Source organism: Chamaea fasciata, unplaced genomic scaffold (assembly GCF_029207755.1).
Source record: "Chamaea fasciata isolate MVZ Bird 193981 ecotype frontalis unplaced genomic scaffold, bChaFas1.0.hap1 SCAF_1, whole genome shotgun sequence".
In the NCBI taxonomy this organism is placed as follows: Eukaryota; Metazoa; Chordata; class Aves; order Passeriformes; family Sylviidae; genus Chamaea; species Chamaea fasciata.
Genome location: NW_027094086.1, coordinates 7,018,653 through 7,043,623, shown reverse-complemented (window position 1 = coordinate 7,043,623; position 24,971 = coordinate 7,018,653). Strand labels below are relative to the sequence as shown.

The window sequence follows — 24,971 nt, the reverse complement described above, 5'->3', positions numbered from 1 at the left end:
CAACAGGGAAGTGTTCCAGAACCTTGCCCATTACTGAAAGCTCTCCTCAGAGTGAGGTGTCTTCTGTCAGCTTTCTGGGGTCTTGGCATTTGTGGCCTTTGAGTGCTTTGGCTTTCTCTGCAAAAGTCACACAACTTACTGGACTAGCAGCAATATTTGCACGTCTTTCCAGTTCAATATAAGTAGTTTTCCCACTCCACTGTTACCAGGCTCACTTACGTATGAGTTTCAACCAGAGGACTCATTCCTCCTGAGACCCCACAACACTGTTAGTACCATGATAAAGCTCTTGAAGCCGCTAAATGACAGTTCCTTATCATTTTCTCTGAAGACTGATTCCTTAATAGCTGTAGCATCAGTTTAGATAGGAAAAATTATGGTCTCTGCAGCCAGCCAGCTTTGTAATCACTGTTCTGACCTCACTGCTCTGGTTCCTGTGATAAACTTTCTCTGAAGACTTACTCATTTTTCTTTCCTCAACTGCTCAGGTCAGGAGAACACCTGTTGTGACGTGTGAAGCATAGCCAGGATTTTTTTTGTAATAGTTGGATGAGGGAATCCATACTAGGTGGATGCTACATTTGTTGAAGCACTTACAGATGGTTTCAGGAACATTTTTCTCATAATTAAATGTGAATTTTTCTCTACTCATCTAACTATACTATGTAAGAGAGAAAAATATTTTTATGGATTTTTAAGCTGACAACCTCTTTCACTAAGGTAAGAAATAGAAACTGTTTTTAACTACTAGCTGAAAATTTTAAGCATTTCCACAATTTTCCAATAAGCAGGAAATTAGTAACAGTGTAAGGTCAATTTCTTAGCAAATGTTGAGTCAAACATAGGTTAGAACAGAACTGCTCAGTCTCAGTTACTGTCTCGTAACATTTGCTACTCTTGGCCTCGTCCTGCTGTCGTCGTCTTAGCAGCTTCCAACCTCTGAGGCTTTTTTCCAAATTAGCAACACAGCAGTGGGACTGAAGCTTTTTAAGAGTTTTTATTTGATGCTGTTTTCATTTTACAAAGGCAAATATTTTGCAAATATTCTGCCAGTCTTTCACTTCTATACTTTGCATGAGTGTATTTGTGATGATGCTGTGTTAAGTCCTGTTTTGGCAGCTTAATTGTGTTAAATGCAAAGTGAATTTTATCTGAGTTCATAATCAGATTTTTAGATGTTAAGAACTTTAGGCACAGATTTAAAACTTGTTGCTCTGGCAGTGTGGAATTTCTGCACTAAACAAAAAAGCTCAAAGGTCTAGCACGTTGTGGCCAAAACTTGCTTCAACACTACTTTGGAAGACAGTGAGATCGAAAAATTCTTCCCTGTTCTGGGAAAGATTTGTGGCAAAGCTTTATTTCTGGTTTTGGCCAAGGTATTGATGTTTTCTGGTGTTCAGACAAGGGTTAACTCAGTGTCAGAGTTTTCTGATGCACTCACCACATGTACAATTTCTAGCAACTAACACTTCAATGACATCGCTTTGTGTATTAAGATATGGAACTGAGATGGAATGTCTACCAATAAGAGACCAAGGGAGCCTTTCTAATGTTAAGTAAATTGTAACTTCAAAAAGAGCACTGTGAATTATTTCCAATTAGATTTCAAGATTATTTTAACTTGGATGCAGATACAGGCCACCCTAAAGGATGTACGGAACAATCAGATGCAAAAAAGTTACTGATAACAAACTTCAAAACCTACTCCTTAAAATCTACATTTAGTTATTTCTTCTTTCTGCAAAACCATAAAGGTTAGGGATGTCTTTAAGTTTTATAATTCCCGAAGCCTTCATTTGTGGATACTTCCAGAGATGCATTGCTTTAACTGATAAACAAAGTAGACTTCAGACTCAAGATTGTAGTTCTCACACTGAGTCTCTGTTGTGAGACTATAACTAGCACTATATGTGTACTGTGAAGTACATGTCTATTACAGATAATAAAATACTATGAGGCTATGCTTGTCCTGTTTCCCGTGAGAAATGGGGAAGACCCAAAACATTACTGTAACCTGCTGTCTAACAAGATCTCACCCAAAATAATGAGCAGATGGTGTGTTGCTCTGTCTCTCTTTGTAAGTGAAATCTCAGTATTTTCCTGGTAGTGGAAGGCTTGTGGTTCAAATTCCAGTTAGAGTTATTCATGTTCCTTTGGTTCTCTCTGGAGATGGTATGCTGACCACCAGGATACTGTCCCATCATACGCAGTGCTTTCTGTCCTTTTGGATTTGCAGGAAATCCTACAAATTTGGTAAGCCTTAGGGAAAGTAGATTCACAAATAGTATTTGTCTGGATGGCTAAGAAATTAATTTCATGATCCAGTGATTATTACAAAATATGAATGTAGGTATGCATTAGAGAGAAAAATTACTGCAGTCTTAGTATTTACAGGGGAGAGCCTGTTCCATTGAAAAACCTATAGCCTGCTGTTTAGTTCACTTTCTTGGGAAGCCAGTGCAAATTCTGTTTTAATCTCTGGCCTTAAGCTTGAATTCCCTGTCTCCCTATTGAGATCATAATTAATTTAGATTTTGAAAAATTGAAAATTAGGACTAATGTGGAAGCAATTTCTTGGAGCTATTAATACACTGCTGATTTTGTGTGGTGAACTGTTTTTAAGGTAGAGTTTCCTCATTAACATTCACTTGCTGTTTGAGGTTGAAGAAGGTAAGATCTGTAGGGAAAAAAAAAGAAAAATCTCTGTATATCTAGATATAAAAAAACCCAATTTTTTATTTAAAAATAAAGACTTCCTGAAGTTGAGGTAGCAAAGTATTAGTGAAAGTAAGGGCTAGTCCAGATGACATAAGACTTTGAAAAGAAATTAATTCTTAAATGGAGTTGAAGTATAGTTTGTGTCACTTTGCAAGATGAACACCATGTTTTAATTTACCTTGGTCTTGTGAATGTTGATAGCTTCCTAATGATGTGCAGCATTTTAAATCAGTGAGTTTATTTGCTTAGTTGTTTTGAATGTGAAGCTTTTTGTTTGAGCTCCTGAAAAAGGGCTTGAGTTAGCTTCAATCTCTAAGAACTAGAGAAATTATCTTTTGTCCATGCTGTCCCTGTTCCCCTTTGTGGATAGTGTTGTGGTTTCCATTTAGGTACTGCTCCATTTTTTAAGCAGTTTGTTTACTGAGTTTTGGCTTTTTAGAAGTACTACCACTGTTCATAAATTCAGGGGGAATTTGTATAAGATGTTGGGAAAGCAAGATCATAACATGAAAATGTTATTTCTTCGCTTTTTCTTCCTTGTATAATGTTTTTTGTCATAGTAAATAGGACAAGCAAGAAGAAGTAAATGTGGAAAAAACCTGTCATATTTTAAGCCATTCAATTAACTGTTTTGTCTAGTTTCAATTGTTTTATCTTCTCTGGGGTTTTCAGGATGAGATGGAGAGAGAATGCAAAATGTCTCTGTTTTCCCAGGAACTGGGATGGTGACACTGGCTATGGAGAAAGTGGAGTGTTTTGGAGAAAAGGTCAAACAGCTTTTTCCCTTGCCTAACTCAATATTCTCCTATTAAGTTCCTATAAAATTCTTTTCCAAGTATTTTAGTTTAAGATGTTTATCTGAAACTTGGTATTATTGAATGAGTCCTCCTGATTCTGACACTGCTCCCTGCTGTTGTGTATAGAAAACCAGACTTGTTTTGGTCTGATAGTAATTTGGTTTAAATGTTGCTGTCTATATTCATTAGCAAATCCTCAGGGGTTTTTTGAGGTACATGAAAAAAATCCATTCCTGCATATCTCATTCTGGGAAAACCTTATTTGTTCTGGTTGGATATGCACTAGGCTCCTTCTGGATGAAAACAGATGAAAATCTCCAAAATAAGAGTTTACAGTCTGTGCATGTTTGCTGTTAATGTCCTTGATGTTGGTACTCCGACTTAAGATGGTTGTAGTTACCCATATTTGTTTTGATTGCCCCATATTCCCTGTTGGTTAAATGAGGGGGAGATGTTATTCCTGCGTAACAAAATGGCTGTTCCTTCCCTTTACAGTTCTAATTTGCCAAAAGAAGTTCATTGGACTGCACTGATACTGTTTTGTGTCTTCTCCTTCAAGTTAATCTCTGCACAAACCTTTTTTTATTATCTTTTTTTAATTTGGTAGTTTCTGTCTAAAAGGAATATGTTCCTGCAGTGTTCTGGGATAAAGTAGTGGTGTATTAATTTCAGAGAATGATGAGAAAAAGAAACCGTGTAAAAAGAAAACATTTTAGCTGTAGTGGTAACAGCCTTATTTTTTTCCCTTGGATGGATTTCCTCAGATGGGAACAGTTGGAAAATTGATTTTCTATTGATTTCATGATCTTTTTTTCTGGTTCCACAAATGGCCTTTTTGTTAAAGGCCACTTTTACCCTCTTCTTTCTCCCGATTTCTCTGTCTTGTTCTTTGAAACATTGTTCATTTTCCTTAAAGAGGATCCAAATGGTAGTCTGTCATTGTCACTGCCAGCAGATTACAATTTAAAACCACCATTTCCTATTCTCCACTTGCAAGGGTTTGTTCAGAGTACTGTTGTAATTAAAAAGCACTGATGAGCAAGGCTTAGCATGATTTATTATGTTTTGGGGAGTGCAGAGGTTTTGGCAAAGATTGCTTTTATCATTTTTTGACCCATTTTAGTAACTTGATATATTTGAAGGGTGCATATTTACACTTCGCCTTTTATTCTGTTAATGAAAAATGTCTGTACTTTACACTGAGCAATTACAGCTGCCCGTGCTCCTCTTTGGATTTATTTCACCTGTGGGCACCATCAGTGAGACCATTGCAGGAGAAGCTCTCTTTAAGTAGAAATGCTTATAGGTTGGCGCAATAAGGGACTTTATTAATAAAGCTTCGAGATTTTACAGAGTAATTTCATATTCTTTTCAGATGATCTGTGTTGTAACTCCAGCTTTTCTGTTACTTTGGGGGAAGGTTCTTAAGCCTAAAGTCAAGACAGTTGTTCTTGATACCTTCCTGGTGGATTCTTTTGATGTTGGGTGATAAATACCTGTAGTTTAAAAGGACTTCAGCATTTTCAGCTCTTTTTCCCCACATTTCTGTTGTAAGTGCAGACTGTTCAGAGCGCTTGCTGCCTTTTGATCAGACTAATCTGATCAGAATTAAGTTTTCTAGGTTATCCTGAAAAGTAGAATAATGAATAACAAAGAGAAGGCTTCTGTTCATGGAATGAAGACATGATCTGGTGTGGGCTTTTGGGTGTTGAAGTGGGAGGTGAACTGTGGGTTCACCAGTAAACTCTGTGATATCTGAGTACATTTAGGAGAAGCTATTCATAGACATATGTAGTATGAATAGAGAGAGAAGCCCATTGTATTACATTTAGTAGGTGGAAGGATTACAGACACTGTCATTCATGTGAAGCATAATGACTTTAAATATAAAAGCAAATGCTTTTATAAGTACCTGAAAGATGCCCAAAAATCAGCAGGAAAAATATAATGAGAAGGTTTTTATAAAGGTGTAATTCTTTTGTTATTACATAGAAAGAAATCTGTATAGCAATGCTTGGGCTTAGTAGAATGTACTTTGTACTGAAGTGTAGTTTAGTATAAGCTTTCTGTGCATGTAAGTTCAGTTCTGTCCATTTTCATTTAATATGTGTAAAACCGGTAGTTATTTTCATTTAAGTTAGCATGGTATTTTATAGCACTGGAACATGCCAGATGGCCAAGGATATTTCACCTAAATACTAAATAAAGAGAACATTCACTGAAGGAACATTCACTGAAGCCACTAGAGGTCTGATTCAGAAAGAAAATACTTAAGTAGTATAGATTTAATTTAAAATGTAAAAAATTCTGTCTTGGTTGACCTTATTTGTAACCTCCTGAAAGTTTTCAAATACTGCATGACTAAGAGCAAATACTGTCAGACCTAGTTCAGGGAAAGCTCTGTAACATACTTCAGCTGCTCCTGCCTAATTGCTACTTCAAAGGAATCGTGTAGAGAAAAGATGTATTTTGGAATTTGAATCTCTTATTTCTTAACAGAGCAAGCTATTGAGACCAAACCCTTTTTTTTTTTTTTTTTTTTTTTTTTTTTTTTTTTTTTTTGGAACATGTTGCACATATTAATCTTGTTTTTAGTGTAAACTTTGAGATTTATAATTGTAAATATTAGGGAAAAATTCTTTCCTGTGAGGGTGGTGAGGCTCTGGCACAGACTGCCCAGAGAAGTTATGGCTGCCTCATCCCTGGAAATGTTTAAGGCCGGGTTGAATGGGAGTCTGAGCAACCACATCTGGTCTGGACACATGGAAGTTGGCCCTGTCCATGACAGTGGATGGAACAAGATGGTCATTAAGGTCCCTTCCAACCCAAACCCTTCTGTGATTCTATGAAATACAACAATAAAAGATAATTGATCAATTTAAGCAGGTTATAGTAACCTCAAAAGCACAGGTTGACAATTTTAATTCAGACAGGAGTCCCACATATAAACCACAAACTAGATATCTTTCCATACAAGGCTTCTAAGAGCCACCATCAACATCATAATGCAGGACTTAATTTCAGCAGTTGTCAACTGTTTAACACATGAAGTGGTGAACAGTAATGTATCCTGGGCAAAATTTCTCTGGAAGACAAGTGCTAATAAAAGAAATAGTTCAGTCTGATACAGAATGGATTTCCCCCAAATTTCTGTTCTGTTCTGCTGAACATTTTCTGAAGAATCTTCTCATTTCAAATTTATTTTGTTCCTCTGTTTTCAAAAAGCCATAGAAACACCATAACTTCAAAGTGAGTCTCTTACCATCCTTCTTTCATGATCCATTTTTTCAGTGAAATAGTTAACATAAATGTGAATGAGAGGACTGATTGCTCAAGTCTCTAATGATTCCTTAGGGGCAAACTTTCCTAACACATTAAAAGGTTAATTTCAGTCTTCCAGTTTCATTTGTTGCCACTGCTGGATGTGCCCAGTTTGAAGTTTGGAAGCCTCTCTTAGGGAAGGCTGGTTCACAGCTGGGAGAGTCTGTGAGAAGAGACCAAATGTCATGTAAATATTCTGGAACAGAGCAAAGAAATTGGCTCAGGCAGCTTCTGCTGTTGGTCAAAGTCTGTATTGTTAACAGATGTCTGTGTATTGCATCAATAAGTAATAAAATGCCTGTTTGGAATAACTGCCAGGAGGCAGTGAGGTTGGGGCTTAGTCTGTGGCTTATCAAGAAAAACCCATATCTGATAGGCAAGAAAATCCAAAGAGTCTGTTTTAATTTTTAGTTTCAGGGCAGTGAATTAGTGAAAGAGAAAATGCATTTCCTTTTAAGAGATGCTATTTATTCATGGATCTCCATATAACTGACAGTTGAAAGAATCCTAACTTTTTCTTTCAAACCAATGAATCAACTCACTCAACTGTGCTGTCAAATGTTCACAGACATCCTTCTCCTAATCACTGCTGGGAAACAATCATGTGCACTGATCTAGCAGTGGTGAAGCTCTATGGATAGGCAGGTTGCCTGTTTTCCATAGAAGCAGTTTCAAATGACTGGGAAACTTACCGAAAACTCATAGGGAATTCGGTTTCCTATCGGTTGTTCTGAGGATGTCACTGGCTTCTGCTATAGAAAGCTGTCAGATTCCCATCACTGGAGATGTTTTCTGCTAGTTAGACAATCCATCATTTGTTGCTCCTATCTAAATTGATACTGATTGTTGGTTTTGTTTTCTGTCACTGTGGAAAGATTCTTAAATGTTCCTTTTCATGAAAATGTTGATTCTTTCATGAGGCTTTATCCTTTAATTGCCAAGGCTGGATACACACTTATTCAGAAAACACTATTTATATATAGATATAAATACATATGTATATGAAGGATGATCTTCCAGTCTTCAAAGTGTCTTTTCCTTAGGTCATTCTCATCTGGCAACATACTCCTAAATATACATTGAGGTCTTTGACATATTTAGACAGGATTTAGATATTAGGATTTCCTAGGAACCAATGCAGTGGATGTGCCATTTCTGCTTTTCCTGCGTTCAGCTCAGTTAGGTGTATTATTGGACAAAACAGTAAATTGATGATAGTTCTTCAATTTCTATAGCTTACCCTTCTCTGTGAAAACACAATCACTGTCCCTTGTTTTTATCCTAAACTTCTATATGGCTGCGCTTAGTAGTTTGTTGAAACTGGTGTTCAAATACAGCACTGTTTTGGGAAGGTGCTTACGGTGTATTCTTAAATAGTGTGAATATGTGAAGAGAAGTAGGAGTTCCTTACTTCTATTTTTTTGTTTTAACTAGTTTGTTTAAACTCCCACAAGTTCAAGAGTATTCAGAGTATTAGAGTAGTAAAGCTATCATTTTTACTAGTCTTATCTCTAGGGAAGTTCTTTTCTATCCAAAGTTTCATAGAATATGAATTTATTGTCCAGAAATAGGTCAGCTACCTAAGTCAATTGTACAGTATTTATTCAGATGTTTTGATTCCTGAGATGATTCCCAGAGCTTTCTTGAAGATCAGTAGCTCACTCAAACTCAAGAACATGGAGACATGAAATGTTTGTACTGTCATCTGCACAAGCCAGTGTTAACCAAAAAAAAAATCTTTTTGTAACATGTTCCCAATAGCTTAAAATACCTTTAAAGAAATTATGGCCTAAGTTTTATAGCTATAAGTAGTCTCAATATTAGGGTTTTGCCACTTCATGGTGCACATATGTTATACATACATTTCAGGAGAGTGTTTTCTTTCACTTATGTAGAACTAGGTTACTGTTCTGTCTCTGGAGTGTGCTTGAAGTTAATATTGCATCTTTTGTATCATTTCAGGACTATGATGATGGCTATGGAGCTGCTTATGACGAACAAAGCTATGATTCCTATGATAACAGCTACAGCACTCAAGCACAAAGGTAAGCCTCCAAATCAACTGTAACTACCTTTGAAAAATTCTGTGGTTGGCCAGTTACTTTTACTTAAGAGTTTTTCAATTTCATCTTAAACACCAAAAATATTATGAGATGATTTTAGAAATAACCCCTATGTCATTTGCCTTTACTATTACATAAGTATAAAAGTTAAATTTCTGAGTGGCTGAAAAGAAACAGAACTGAGAACTTGTAACGGTTTTAGTGATGCCATATCCTAAATCAAAGTTTTGAAAAGTTCAGGAAATTCAGATTCTTTTTAGGAGGGAGGAGTGGGTAAGGATGGGAGAGGAGAAAAAATACAACTTTATAGAAGGTATTAAATTTTCTGAAACACAACTGATTAAATTTTCTTACTACTTTTACAAAGGTTTGTTCCAGTATTTTACATGTAATTGACTGTGAGAAAAATACACTTGTCAGTTTGATTTACTCCTCTGTGGAACTCCTTGTGACAAATTTGAATCTCTTGCCATTTGTTTTCCTTCTCCCACTTCATTTTCAGCAATATTTTTAACCACTTCTGATTTTTTTTCTAAGTTTTGCTTTCTTCAAAGAAGTCACTATTTGGCAACTCCATGAATAACAATGTGACCCAACAATGGGAAACATGCTGTGAAGTACAAACTACTTCCTTTATGTGGTTTGAACTTAATAGAAAAAATCCCATTACAAATGTAGCAGCTTGGATGATAATCTCCATTTCTGGACATTTCCAATGTGCCTCTCTGGAAACTGAACTTTTGTCCATCTTTAACTGAGTTGTAATTTATTTTCATTCTTTTTCACTCAGACCAACCATTCATAATTTGCTCAGTAATAGATGTTTTAATGTCTTTGACAATACCCTGAAATTTTATGGCAAAGTTATGACCTGCCTCTGAGGTAGGGTTACTGAGGTTCCTGTTAATAAATCCCTTGTGCTGAATTAAACTGAATAGTGTATTTGAGGCAGATTTCTTCTACCTTCTGCTAAATATGTAAGATATACAATGCATCTTTGTCTGAAATAGTACAGAACTGTTGACAGCAAATTTGAGAACAAAGCTGTTTACACCTGGCATCTGCTCTACTGTAGTGTTGTCACACCCAACTGTACACCAGTTTTGTTGTGTAAATGAATATTTTTCTGTGCTCAACAACTTAGTCAATCTGAAAAAGCATAGTGGAATGTTCAAGTGTCATTATTGTTGAGAACTAAAATAATGAAATTACTTTTGTGTCTGATGCTTGGCTCCTGCAGTCTCTAAGCTTGATGAAAATATGACTTAAGAAATCTGCACTGTAGGACCTTCAAAATATGAGACTCTATAGTGTTACATTTCAGGAACAGTTGCTGGTAATGGATTTTTTTTCCCCCAAAAGACAATTGCCAAAGTAGTCCTCAACTTTTATGTTCACAATTCTGTTCTGCCTTGTTGCTTGTACTGTTGGTAAATAGGTTTATTGCACACGAACATTTGGACTTCATTACAAAGTCATTTGCCTGAGCCAAAATTAAACATTACTTGGATTTAATTTTTTTTTCCACATTAAGAACATTTTCACTGAGATTTTCTTCCTTTGAACTAAAATTAGGAAAAAAGCAAATCTCCCAAGGAAGGAAATTGCTCTTGTAAAAGATTAATATAAAAGAATATGTATAATGTTCTTAGATACATGTGCTCATGCTTAGTTGTCTTGAAGATATTTCATAAAATGATTGCTTTCTTTTTATTTTACCTGTAGTTTCACAATACATATATTGTTAGATTTTAATGAAATTGTTACCTTCTTAATGATTATTTGACTTTTTTCCCCGTAATTTTATTAAGTCCTCTGTGGTAAAAGAAAACAAGAAATTATTCACTTGCACATTTCTCACAGGATGTCAACACTTATTTCTGGAATATTTTCTGGCTTGGCAGAAAGATTTTTAGGATAGCATTGGCAGGCAAAAAGTAATAACTATAAACAGCCATCTGAGCTACCTAGACCAGCATTCCTGTCTTTAATCTGCATATCATGTAGTAGCCCATATTGCAAAATATCATTCTGAAATCACAGTGAGATACTTATCATATTTAGGTGCATTATAGTGCCCTTACTGTGAAAGAAATTAGGGAAAAGTGCATTGTTTTCATAGTTTAGCCTTATTGATTCTTGATTTTTTTCCCTTATAAAGCATGGAAAGAAACTGCCTTTGCACATGGAGAGCAGTGATGTGTTTAAAATGCATCATTTGGTGACCAGCTTGTGGAAATAACTTACTCTTTCTTTCTCTAAATTGAAAATAGTAATTTTGAAGTAATAGTATTTCTAGTGTGTCTTCTGATACTGCTTTCTCTAGAAATACTGTGATCTTAGTGATGCTGTGTATTAAAGAGGAAATCTGAGAAATAGCTAGTAAACTGAAAATTAGTTTCCTCATTAAATTACTTCCAGTGGTTTTTAGTATATTACTAAGTCTGAGTGTAGAAACGGCTTAATGCTCACAAGTGTACGATGTGTGATATGGTGGAAACAGTTAAAATTTTCATTTTTGTGTTAAACATTTTACTTATTTAGTGATTCCTCCGTTAAAGACAGAAACTTGCAGTAGAACCTAAAATATCTTCAGGAATTTTGGAGATCTCTAAGGGGTTGCACAACAGCAAATCTTCTGTGCATTCTCCAAACTCAGTCTTCAGCACAACACAGTGTGACTCTCCTTTACTGCTCTTTTAATCTGCACATTTTAAGTGTATTTCCCAGAAATGCCCAAATCTCAGTTGGATTAGGTATGAAGAATAGGAAACTGTATTTCTGTCTGCATTAAGGTAGTTGAGACTTTGTTCTGCAAATAAATTATTCCATTCTATGTACTAACTGCTTGCTGATACCAAATCATGAGTGGTTAGAAGTTTAATGGTATTTTATTTGACATTGTGAGATACTATCCTTCCTTGTGCCTGGCAATCTGAAGTTTGAGTTAAAACCTGCCACAGCACTAACAGAGAGAGAAACATGTGAGTTTTCTGAGTTCTCTTTTATCTTAATGCCCTGTAATCCTATAAAAAATGTTGTTTTCTTTTAGAACATTTTATTATCCGCTGTTGCTTGTTCATGCAACAAAGTCCCAAACAGTGCTTCAGGATGTCCTTTAACAGAATTATTTTTTTATGGTCAAAAAGACTTAAAATATCCTTTGAAGCTGTACCGCACTTTACTAGATACCTAATTGATTTTTAGAAGAATAAATTACATGTATATTTTTTTGCAGAGGGATTTTTAGATAATTTTATCAGTATAAACTGGGATGTTTAATCAACTGGATTGTTTAGTATTATTTTTAAAAACCAAAACAATCTAATTTTTTTTAAAAAAAATTGCAATTTCAGAAAATCAGAGGGGTAGTGTAGCAAATGCTTCATAGAATTATAGAATAGTTTGGGTTGGAAAGGACCTCAAAGATCATTCAGTTCCAACCCCCTGCCATGGGCAGAAACAACTTCCAGTAGACCAGGTTGCTTCAAATTCCATCCAACCTGGTCTTAAACGCTTCTAGGGATGGAGCATTCACAAATTCTCTGGGCAGCCTCTGTCAGTGCATCACCACCCTCACAGTAAAGAATTTCTTTCTAATATCTAATCTAAATCTCTCCTCTTTTAGTTTAAAGCCATAACCCTCTCCTATCACTTCATGCCCCAATATACAATCAGGCTTTAGGGTTACATGATACACAGTCAAGGGCATGTTATCTAGTCAGGAATTCCTTTATAAAATTTCTCCTATATTCATATGTATTCATTTCACATGTGCAGTTTTGTGCACCTTTTCAGGATCTTATGGTAAAATATTAATTGTAATTTTGAAAGCCAAACTCATGACTCCTGGTGCTGATATTTGCCTATGTCAGACACATGTAGACTTGCACCAGCATGTATACATCCTTATACAATTTAGGTCACTCTTAAAGGACTTCTCAGTCCTGTCTAGAATTGTAATTACTTTCTTGGATTTATTGCAGAAGGTAGTGGGTGCTTTAATAGCACGGTGTTAATGCTAGATCAATTTTATTATGAAAATTCACCTAATAGTATTGCGGAGGAATCAAGAGGATTTACATCAGTCTTCATTTAAAACTGTAGTGTAAACATTTTCAGCGTGAAAAAAATCTAGTTATTTTAAATCTCTGAAATAGGCTTCAAATTGAGCCAAAGTGCTTTTGGTCCCTTAGTGACTCCATACATGATGTGCACAAGTGTTTGTGAGGACAATAATATGGCAAAGGGAAATGGATGCTAATAAATCAATTGTCTCTGTCAGCTCACTGTTTAATGTTCTCTAGAATACATAAGATTTATCACCGAGGAATTGTAGAATAATGGTGGTGTATGGAAACAAAGTCCACCAGGGAGATGTACTACATCATTCGGATTTAGCACTGCCATCTGCTTAATGGCATTGAGATGACTACAGAGGTACTTATGATCAACCATTCATAGCAGTGACAGATGCTGCAGAGAGTTAACATGCCAGGGAACGAGGTTTGGTGCTGAAATCCAGATTATGTGGCAAGGTTGCTGAGAAAGGGGGCTGGGTTTGTTACCTCTCCAATTGCATTAGAGACTTTACTGTGTGCTTTCAGGTTTACTATTGAGAGAGGATGGCTAGCACAGTTGCTGTAGTGCAAAAAAGAATGTGGACAAAACCCTATCTGTCTCCTTCACACGCTCAGAAGTTTCAAAGAATTTCTTTAGGCTTGTCTGCTTGCATTTAAAATGGGATGCTTTTCCTGGGGGAAAAAAAAAGGTTTTTCTAGGTTTATTTTCCAGCTTACAGCAGAGATCAGAAGCCTAAACTATAGGAGGAACGCTTTGTGTGGTTGTATGCCAATGTCTGGTGAGGGACAAGAATGAGTCATTTATTTAATAATGTCATTTCTGTTTATTATAGTTACTATTTTTAAAAGTATTTTAGATCTTCAGTCAAGGTGATCTCACCTTCACTGTGTTGCAGAATTCAATCTAAACACATGCATAAAAGTGGGAAAATTAGGACTTGGAGAAATTGCTGGATTTGTTTACAATTTTCTGCGTTGTTCTGTGGTTTCCAGATTCACCTAATAGTGCTATAGATTTCTCTTGGTAACAACCATTTTGCCCTTGGCTTAAATAGCATTTCTCAACTGCTTTTTGTGCATGTCTAACAATAATTACTATCAATTCCAATCATACCAAAATGTGATAAATTCAAATCCCTGCAAGTTGCTTGTGAGCCTTGGAGCCACACAGTTAACCAAATATGAGCTGAGGGAATTGGCAAATTCTCTTTAGTACACATAAGTTTTTTCAGTGCCACTAAATCATTTTGTGGTTGTTGATATGTTGGGAAGGAAGAATGACATGCTGCAACTCTGTTAGATCATTTACTTAAATGCGTAAAAACACAACTGCCCCTATGTTAAGTCCTAGGCATATTAAAAACATGGTGTTATGAAGTATATAATTGTCCAGGTTGGAAAAAATCCCCAGGATCAAATAAAATTGTCAACTCAACACCACCATGTTCACCACCAAACTATATCCCCAGGTGCCACATCCACACTTCTTTTAAGATTTTCACTGTTTCTTGGGCAGCCTGTTTCAGTGCCTGGTCACCCTTTCAGTGAAGCAGTTTTTCCCAATATCCAGTGTTTCTCACGTGACAGAAGACCATTCCACAACCTTCTTTCATGTAGTTGTAGGAAATGATAAGGTTCCCCCTGAGCCTCCTTTATCATTTGTTACCTTATTTACCATTTATTTCAAAAGTGACTGATTCAAGACAAAGTTTCTTTGTAGAAGTGGAGACTATGCACAAAATCCCTGTGGTGTGAAATGTTTGAGGAATTTTGTGTTTGGTAACTTGTGGTAGTTACCTCACAATGGAGAAACTGGATGCTGGGTTGAAAAGGACTTAGAAAAACATCTTGAAATACAGCAGTGGCTATTGTTCAACTGGTGCCTGAAGAATACAACTAAATTGGTTTGCTAAAGTCCTTGAAATCTCTAAGTACTGCTTTTTATGCTATTCCAGAGGCACTTTAGTTATAAGAGAAGCTGATTCCTAGTATGTAGCTCTTGGAAATACCTTCCTCATTTCCCACTAGGAGCTCAAATTTTCAGGTGTTTTTTGAAACTATGCTTACTAGTCACACAAAAGATGATGACATTCCTGTTTAATAGGAGGATTTTCATGAAGAGCTGAGCATATGGATTTGAAATTGGCTTATGGAGATGTTGCTACTGGTATTTGAAAGTTAATTGCTAACAGTTTGTTTGTGATGCTCAGTGTTTTAAATTTGCATTGTTGAGTTTGTCAGCAATCATGCATTTCCAGGATGTATAAATATGCATTATATGCAAATGAGTGTCTGTTACTGTAGTTTTCCAAGATGTAATTCTCTCCATTTTAATGCTTGTAGCTGTTTGTATTTCATGCTTTGACTTAAAAATCAAATTAGTCTACAGGAGTTTGATTTCTGGGGATTGTGCAAAGGGTTGGCATTTTGTGTTGCTGTTGTTTATGAACACCTGGTATGTATCAGAGTGTACTGGAGGTTATAATTCTGCAAAATAATGCCTTCAAGCATTAGCATAAATAAGCTAATGTAGCCTTTGAATGAAAATCCTGGCATGTGGTTTCCTGCTTAATTTTTGCACTTCTATTATTAAAGAGATTATTTACTGCGGTTTTTCAGATCTAATTTTTCAGGTTTAGATAGATGTTTTCTTTTTAATTACATGTTGGGATGTGACAAGGTTAGCTATTTAGGAGTGCCTCAGTAGCATGGTTTTAATTGTGAATCTAGTGTATTTTAATTTTTTTAGTTGATTTACAGAATCCTGTCTGAAATGTCAGTAAAAAAAATGAGACTAAGATGATTCAGCTGTAATGATGGAAAAAACACAAGAATATCTCATGGTATACTCATAAAACTGAAAGAGGTTTTTTGAATCCTCATGGTGATACTGGTAGATGGCTTCACTGTTTAATAAATGTCAGGATTACTCTTCATCTGTACTAATTATAATCAATAAAATTTGTTTGGTTTTTCATGATTTTGCTATTAAATTTTACTGTGTGCCTCCATCTTTAGGAAACCAGTAAAAATGCATTTGAAAATAAATTTAGAAAACTGCTAGAGAAAACTAATATAGAGGTGTTATAGTAGTACAAAAAGTAGTAACATCAAATTACAAGTATTGAGGAATCGAGAAAATTCATTATTTCATAAAATTGTATTAAATTTTCATGATTGGTTTAATTTTACTTAGGTGATTTTACAGCATCTTTAACTGGGTAATTGAATTCCACAGTATAATTAAATAGGATTAGTAGTTGGTAGGAATTTTAATTTTTTTTCCTTGACTGATTGCACAAGTGAAAACACGAGGAAGGAAAAGGTCAAAGTGGATCTTCCAAGTCCAAAATAGGAAAAAAAAAATTCATTAACATGAAGTGCTGTATTGTACCTGTTAGTGTAACTTGTGGAATCAGTAACAGTTAAAAAAATCTTAATTATATGAAGGCTTCAAATTAATTACAGTGTGTTTAAAAAATAAGGTTCTTTAGGCTTGGAGGATGGAGGTAACAAAGAGAAAGGGAGAATATCCAGTTGCCAGGTATCAGCAGGATGCTGAAGAAATGGTGCTGGATATATGGGCTTTACAGGCAGAACATGGATAATCAATCTTACAAATTAAAGTTATTCATTTAGAAAGGACTTCTCAAACATCTCACATTATAATTAACTTTCCAGCAGTTTAAATAAGAGATTCAAAGATAAGGAAAAGAGACTACATAGTCTCTCCAGACTAGAGAAAAGACATCTTAAATTCACATTTGCAGACTAGAGAATGACATATAGATACATAGATATATAGGGAATTTTTTTTTTCGCCTGGTGTGGGGTGAAGAAGGAACTTCACTGGGAAGCCAGTGCCCATTAGCTGAATGAGAAATCAGGGTGCATCAGCTCAGAACATATTTTTGTCACAGAGCATGTTTTTGTAGATAAAGATTTGACACTCTTTTTCTGCTTGACCGTCAACACACTCTGGCTGCTTACTAGCAGTAATTGAAAGTTGCAATTTTCTCTCTGAGCGCCCTGTATTCAGTTTGCTTTTCAAGGGAAGAAAAATCATGCTTTTTTAGGTGAAAAAATACCTACTTAATTGAGCAACTTAAAAATTGGAGATGGTTGCAGGAAAACTTTATAATGGTCTTAATTGTTTGTCCTTGTATTTTATTTCAATAGAAGTATTAAGGGCTGTAAATTGTGCTTTTAAGCATAATTTTGATATATTTGAGGTATAGATGGTAAAAAATAATGTAGTAGTAACCATCATAAGCACATTTGTCTTGATGTATCATGAGTGCTGTATGTAAAGCACCTGAAACCTGTATGGATAGAAGTAGTGGAGTTCATATGAGGCCAGGAAATGACTCTGCACTTAAATGGATTGAATTGTCCTTAGGAGGAAGAGGAGTCCTGCCTTACTGTACTTGGAAAGACAAGGTTTGGACTCTGCTGGTGCAAAGCATGTTAGGGAAGGACTGGAGAGATCTTGAACATGGTAAAGCTTATGATTATGCATCCCTGAAAACAATTAACCTTTCTTTTACCAAATATATTCCTTGATGGCACTTTAAATGTTTTAAAATTATATAAAACCAGGATGGAATGATGCCTTTTCTCTCAAATGTTCTTAAATTTCAACTGGTAAGGCCCCAAATTTTTAGAAAGTATGAAAGTTGTACAAAACTTTGAAAAAAATTGAAAGTTGTACTGTTCCTTCAGTAAATTAAAAAGATAAGGTATGATGTATATCTTCTGGAGCAGTATTTGTGATGATGGAATGGTGACAAGCAACTTGTGCACTTTTTGAGGACAATGTGTTAGACGCAGTGTTGTCTTGTACTCCGGTCTGTGACAAGTGACATCATTTTGGATCTCTAACAACATATGCAGAACTTGGGGGATAATCAAGAGGTATCTGGAATAACATCCCAGATCTTTCCAGTATTGCAGTGAATAGTCTAAGGATTTTTGACTGGTATCTTTCAGATCTTCACTGTTCTCTGCTGCTTCTACTGCCTGGAGTAATCTTGTCTGTTTGGAGAGAGAGGGAAGAAAACATCTTTTTCTGAGGTTAATGTTGTATCATGTGTTTTTTTCTCCATTTAGCAGCTGAAATATGATTGGTACACACCTGAATAGTTAAAGACTTCCAAGTTTAGCTTCCTCTGGTAGCAGTTCTCAACATGCTTTGCAAAGGTGTTGGGTGTCTGGGGTTTGGTTCTAATTCACCAGCCAAACCAAAATGCTGAATTTACACAACCTGAGTTTTTAGTTTTTTAGCTGGTACTTTCTTAGTTAATGTGGAAAATTTTGGCATTGATATGGTTAGCATTTCTCATGATTGGGGATGTACTGTTGCTGTGTTCTATTCATAGTTTCAAGGTAAAGCTGTAGCTCCTGCTGCTGCTGTTCCTGTTCCTGAGAAAACTTATTTATACCATGTGCTTCACTCACCTCTTTTAATTGCCATTTTCCTTCCCTGTTTAGAGATGTGCCACATGAGAATATGGGTGGGGAAAGACTAATTCAGTTGAGACAGCAATAACTGGGCATTTCAGATGTAAAACTGCTCTAGGCATCTGTAGACTTCTGCTAGAAATACATAGATAGGTCTATGGCTTGTAGGTAGTACCAGAATGTAGATGCCTCTGAGGACATTTCACTATTCAGAAGTGAGATTTCTCATTTCTGCCACAAGAAAGTAATTCCTAAATAGTGGGGATCCTTGAGAAGGCACTCTGGTCCCCTTTTAGGATAACAGGTAATAGATCTGCTTTTTGTATGATCCATTTGAGAGTACAATAGGCTATAATTCAAGGAAGATTGTGTCATTTTTCTGTATTTTATAAAGCATTTATGTAGGGGTCTCAGTTGTTTGTGAGGTCACTATCTGTTTGACAGACATAAACTGAGCTTCAGGGATAAAAATATGTACTAAAGAAATCTCTACTAAGTAGCAGCAGAACTACGTATTAGTAAAAATCTATCTTCAAAATGTAAGAAAAGACGTGGGTCTCCTCTTGATACTCTGGATTTCTGCTGTCCTGATGTAAGCTGAGTTCCAGAATAGGGTGTTCTAGTGATCCCCAGAGTCACTGAGAACAGCTACTCAGTGTTCAAGACATTATGGAGTTATGAGAAGCTTCACTGCAGGGATTGTTGTCTTGGGCATTCTTCCTGTTTGCTGTTGACAGCAGCTTTTTGTTATCAGAAGTAGCTGAGCATGATGATCTGACAGGAATGGTGGAAAGAGGCTTATCCTTATGGAAGAGGTCCCTTCAGATGTGATCATATCAGTGAAGGTCTATCATAGAAGAACTGTTTCTAGAGAGATCCTCATTTGCTTTTTCTGTTTTGTTCTGTGCAACTCTGGGTGGAAGCACAAAGGGTAGTGTTTGTTGGAGCTTCCCTTAGCAAAAGGAAACCTTGGTGTTTGCAAGGGTTTTAATGTCACTTTCTGAAACTGCCCTGGTTTCTGCCTGAAGGGATCAAAATTACTTGTGATACTCGCGTGAAAAAGAAAAAGCCAAAACTTTGGTCAGTTTTTCCCTAATAAGCATTACTGTGGAAGCTGAACTGTTGGCCAAGGCTTTTTTTCATCAGAAGCCAAAGACCGTTTCAGATCACTCGGTGCTTATACCAGGCTTGTCAGTGCTTAAGTCTGGGATTTTGCAGTAAACTAGAAGCTTTCAGTCAGAGACTTTTTAATCTCCCCTCAGAAAGCAGGCTCCCTGCCACACTGCTTCTGTTTCATAAACAGACATGTCATGACAGCCTTCCTAAAAGATGCCTATATCAAATATGAAGAGATGTGGCAATCGCATGAATTAAGTGCGATATATTTTTACTACCTTTGTGCATTTTTGGAAGTATATTTGGACTGTGTGGTTGATCTGCCTGTTTTAGGATTGTCCCAAAAATACCCTGGTGACCTCTTCTGATACGGAATCACAGGGTCATTAAGGTTGGACAAGACATCCCAAGACAAGTCCAATCTTTGACCAAACACCACCTTGTGAACTAAACCTCAGCTCTCAGTGCCACATCGAGACATTTCCTGAACACTTCTGGGGATGGTGGCTCCACCAACTCCCTCAGCAGTTGATTCCAAGGCCTAACCACCCTTGCAGTGAAGAAATTCTAACTGTTGTCCAACCTGATTCTCCCTGGTACATCTTGAGACTGTTTCTTCTCATCCTGTCTTTAGTTGCCTGGGAGAAGAGACCAACCGTCCCTGGAAAAATCTCCTTTCAGGGCTTGGTAGGGAGCAATAAAGTCTCCCCTGAGCCTCCTTTTCTCCAGGCTTATAGCTAAACACACCCATCTCCCTCTGCTGCCCCTCGCAGGACTGACTTTCCAGACCCTTCCCAGCTCTGCTGTCCTTTTCTGGACACACTCTGGCACCTCAATGTCTGTCTTGTAGTGAGGGACCCACGACAGTCAGGTTGAAACTACTGTTTGGTTGATACTTGCCCTAAGAGAATATTGCAGTATGTCTAGGCAGAATAACCTAATAAAGTATAAAAGGTAAAGTTCCTAAAGGCTTCACCATCATATCAAGACCAGTTACTCCTATTTGGTTTTTATAAACATTTGTTCTATTACAGTTCATCAAGATATTTTCAGAAACAGATCAGCTTAGTAGAAAAGCCTGAGAAATTGAGGTCACTTTTCATAGGGTCTTTGAAGGCTTATGTTGAATACCTCTAAATTAAAGTATTTTAAGATACTTCTCATACTGCTTCTAAATGGCAGGAAGCTTCCCAGTCCTCAGGGAATAAAGCCTTAGAGAAGCATTTCTGCTTCATCAGTGCTGCTGTGCTAAAATCTGAGCTTGCTCCTTTCTATCTGAAGCTTTTTCTCTTAGCACAGAAAACAGGCTCTTTCCCTGGCCTTACTTACACCATTTAAGCCTCATTTACACTTCCTCTGAACACTGTAGGATTACTTCTCAGCCCTCAGCAATTAGGAACAACGTACTTAAATTTATTGTTGTTTTCTAATCCTTCCAGAGCATTAAGTGGTTTCAAGTTTTTATGCTGACATGGAAAATCAAAGCAATTTTTCTTTGCCATCTGTCTTCTCTCTTGTCAGCCCAAAGCCATTATGCTGGAATGGGAATACAAAAGAAGTTAAAAAGTGGGGATATAAGCAAAAGATCTGTGTGTACAAAAGATCTGAATCACGGCAGATACTCCAGTGTTAATTGCACTTGTGCCATTTACTTGATGGTTAGGAAGTTGCTAGACAACTCGGGCAGATATAGCATGTAATCCAGTTATTTATCCAGAAAAGTAGATGCATAGGTAATGAGGAAAAATAAAGAAAGTGGTTTCATGAAGACAATTCGCATCTGAAAACAAAAGAACTCCAAGAACAATCCGTGTCTAGTCTTGTTGGGTTAAAAAGGGAAGAATGCATGTCATGTTTTCTCCTTTTTTTGTGAAAGGAGGGAGTCACATGAGATAAAGAAGAAAATTAACTAAATTTGTGGGGTTTTTTTTTTCCTTTCTATGAGTCAAAATGAAAGGAAGAGGAGCAAGCTGAGCTACCTGGTTAGTGGAAGTTTTCCCTGCCCATGGAATTACGTGATGTTTCTGGTCCCTTCCAACCCAAGCCTTTCTGTGATTCTATGAAAAAACCTTTCCTTGCAAAATAAATCCATTAAGGGAAATAAAAAGTTTAATAGTATTTAGTCAGACTGCTGAGATGTCAGGGAATATATATAAAAGAGTCTAACCGTAAAGGATTATTTTAAAGCAAAAATGTATATCATATCTTCAGTCCGCAGGAAGAATTATTTATTGTAGCTATTTAAGTTTTAAGTAAGCAGCAGAAATTAATTCAACTATCTCAGTTATTGCAGTTAATGAGTTAAAATGTACAATTTAGAAGTTTAGTGTTGCTCTAGGGTGCTTTGAATAAGTTTGCTTTTTGCAGGTAGTTGCTTTGAAACAAAATACAATTCTATAACCTGTAAGTTCATATACAGTACTAGAATTTTCTGTAATTCTAAAAAGCTCAAAAAACCCCATTAGCATGAGTCTCGGTTGTGAACGCCGTGGAATATTCAGATTGAAACAATTTTTTGGGGGGTTTTTTTTGTTTGTTTGTTTTTTTTCACCCAGACCTTACAACCATCTGTATGTACCCTTTTCTTTGGGTATTGAGGTTTTCTTATCTGGAGCTTTGGGTTTGTTTAACACAGAGTTGACTGGAGAATGTTAGCATTATTCATAGAATATGAATGAAGTAGAACAGGGAGTACTGAATTGCACTGGGCAAGTTTACTTCCCATCATACCTTGTACTTTTCAGACAGATTATTGATTTTGAAGGGTTTGTCTGTTAATAAAGATGAGTTGTGGTACACTTTCAGTGTAAGTGAAAGGTTCCTTCCTTTCTAATGTTTATTTGTTTTGCAGTTTGTGTGCTGTAAAATGAGGTTTGTTTTTTTTTTTAATAGATATATTAGATCTATGAAGTGAGACCCCACAAAGTCATTCCGACAGGATTGACAGATACAGGGATGGAGCTCAGCTGCTTTGGATTTCTAAACTCAATCACAGTCTCAAATAAGTGCTATGTGGAAGGATAGTGAATGTCAGTTTCCAATTCATCGTCAGAATAGACTTCTGTTACTGGCTGCTGCAGGGAAAAAATACTACTTATTCAAACTTTACCCTTATTCTGGGGCCCTCATCACCTGAGAAACCATAGAGAAAAGGTTTTGTAGAGATAATTCTTTGTGGGTCTTCTACGTGCAGTTGTTTAAGTTTTTATTTGGGAAGCATTATACCAGCAATAAAAATATTCATCCAGGTTTTTGAAATATGCATTTGCCCACACCATAACTGTCTTTTTTTCTGGCCTTATTATTTTGAGGGGTTTAAAACTTAAAAAAAAAAAAGAAACTCAAACTAAAACACAACTCAAGCACAACAAAGTCTCTTGTCAGCTCAAAAGTAATTGTGATGTGTTGTTTGTTTTATATAAATGCATTACCTGGTAATTCATGTTAAGGCTGTAAATTGTCTATTTTCACTCTGCTGTTTATTTTGTTAGCAATCAATCTAATGTTTGGAACATTTTGTCAATATCAGTAATTACTTGCTAGTGATCATATATTAGTGATTTCCTCCTCACTCAAGAGATGATTCTATGAAAAGGTCTTTCCTTGCAGAATAATTCTGTTAAGGGAAATAAAAAGTTCAGGAATTTATTCATCTAGTAGCGTAATTTCATAGAGTATTTTCCAAATATTGCCAGCCATGAGTCTGGCTCGGGTTAGAAAGAAGAGGAAATAACTATTTAGGCACTTGCTTCTTATATCCTACAAACTGTAAAACACTACACGTAGCTAGACTTGCATGAAATATAAAAGCATAATGGAATGTTGTGTAATAAGGGTTGTTCTTCACTTTCCATTCAGGGGTCTTAATACAAATATAAAAACCATTGTGAAATGGAGGACTGTTTTAGGCCGTGATTATGGTATTCATCCATACTGTTGAATCCTAATGACTACAGATTTTGGCTTATAACAGCTGTTAAAAGGATAGCCTTTATATTGGTGTTCTGTCTTGTTTTGAAGACACTGGAACTTGTACACACACAGCAGCTGTATAAACCTCCAATCACCAGATAGTTTGCCCTTTATTGCATTCTTGTCAGTAAATTTGAAGCTACAAAAGCAAAATACTAGGTAGCAATAGGTAATGAAAAGGAAATTTTAAGACAAATTGATTGCTTCAAGACTTACATCTCCATTTTTTTCATTAACATTTGTAAGATCTTTAACTTTCCCAACTGTAATTTTAAATGGAAAATTCCCACATCCACATTTACAATGTAGATGAGTAGCCGAGTGATGAAAAAGATATTCCTAAATGAAATTACATGTAGTTTCTAATTAATAAACAAGGAGGACCTCAGTTGTCACTGTCACATGGACACTTACCTTTCTTAGGGCATGTCCTCTATCCTTCAAGCTTTCTTTTCAGAGGTAGAATCTGTAATAAGTATTTATGTTTTCTTTCTTACCATGCAGTGGAGGAGATTACTATGACTATGGCCACGGACTGAGTGAAGACACCTACGACTCCTACGGTGAGTGGTTTTATGAGCTCAATCACTGCAGCAGCAGACGCTTGAAGAAAAAACATAATGAAAGGATAATTTCCATGAGGCAAGGCTTAGTCCTGCAGCAGGTAATGACTGCTCAGGGATTCCTGAGATGTCACAGAGCTCCTCATGTGCTTATTGAGAAAAATGCCCTCTGTGGTCTGTTAGCTAATGCAGTCATGGGAAACTAAAACCAAAGAAGTAGAGAAAATAAAACTTAAATCATGATGCATACAACCTTTTCATGTCACATTCAATGAGATTTAAGAAAAAAAAATGGGGATGGAGGATCTTTTTCCAGGAACTTTGTCTGCCAGAAGCAAATGCTTCTGGTGTGGTACAGTTTGCATTGAGACTTTGTACAAGGTAGGAATCTGCTGAAGCTCCCAGCTGAATTAGGGCCTAACTGAGTGTGGTTTAGCCTTGTATGGTCCTTTTGGTTTAGTTCATTTTCATGGATCAGTCTTGGGAAATCAAGCAGGGAGTCATTATGTAAAGGTTAGGGAAGTACTTTAGGTAACTAATAGACATGAGGGCAGTGGGTTACTCTGAACAGAGACAAAACAATGCATAATGAAGCAAAAAGCATATGCCAGTTGTAAAGATCACTTTTCTCTCTTTTTGTAATATAGAAATGTGGTAGTGACAGGTTTAATTAAAGAAATCTGTTACGAGTTAGAAGCATAAAGCATTTTAAAAGGCACCTATGCTTAAGGGATAAATGCTAAGTCTCTGGCTAGAGATCAGAGAAATACAATCTAGGTCTCTCAAATCTCAAACATTTGAGGGTTGTTAGTAACCTCTGTAAAATTGTGATTCTGAATAATGAATGCTTCAATGACTTTAGAGCTCTACTTGAAATTT

The 24,971-nt window shown here is 36.3% G+C and overlaps 1 protein-coding gene across 2 annotated transcripts in view; it reads left to right on the top strand.

The window, feature by feature from the left end:
• KHDRBS3 (KH RNA binding domain containing, signal transduction associated 3) overlaps window positions 1–24,971 on the top strand; it is a 90,452-nt gene that overhangs the window by 58,791 nt on the left and 6,690 nt on the right. For both annotated transcript variants that reach the window (XR_010719340.1, XM_066175561.1), the window contains exons 7-8: window positions 8,799–8,881; window positions 24,034–24,092. Coding sequence is in view for 1 of the 2 variants with exons in the window: in XM_066175561.1 (XP_066031658.1) it covers window positions 8,799–8,881; window positions 24,034–24,092 (142 nt within the window). In the remaining variant the exon portion in view is untranslated. The remainder of the gene's footprint in view (window positions 1–8,798; window positions 8,882–24,033; window positions 24,093–24,971) is intronic.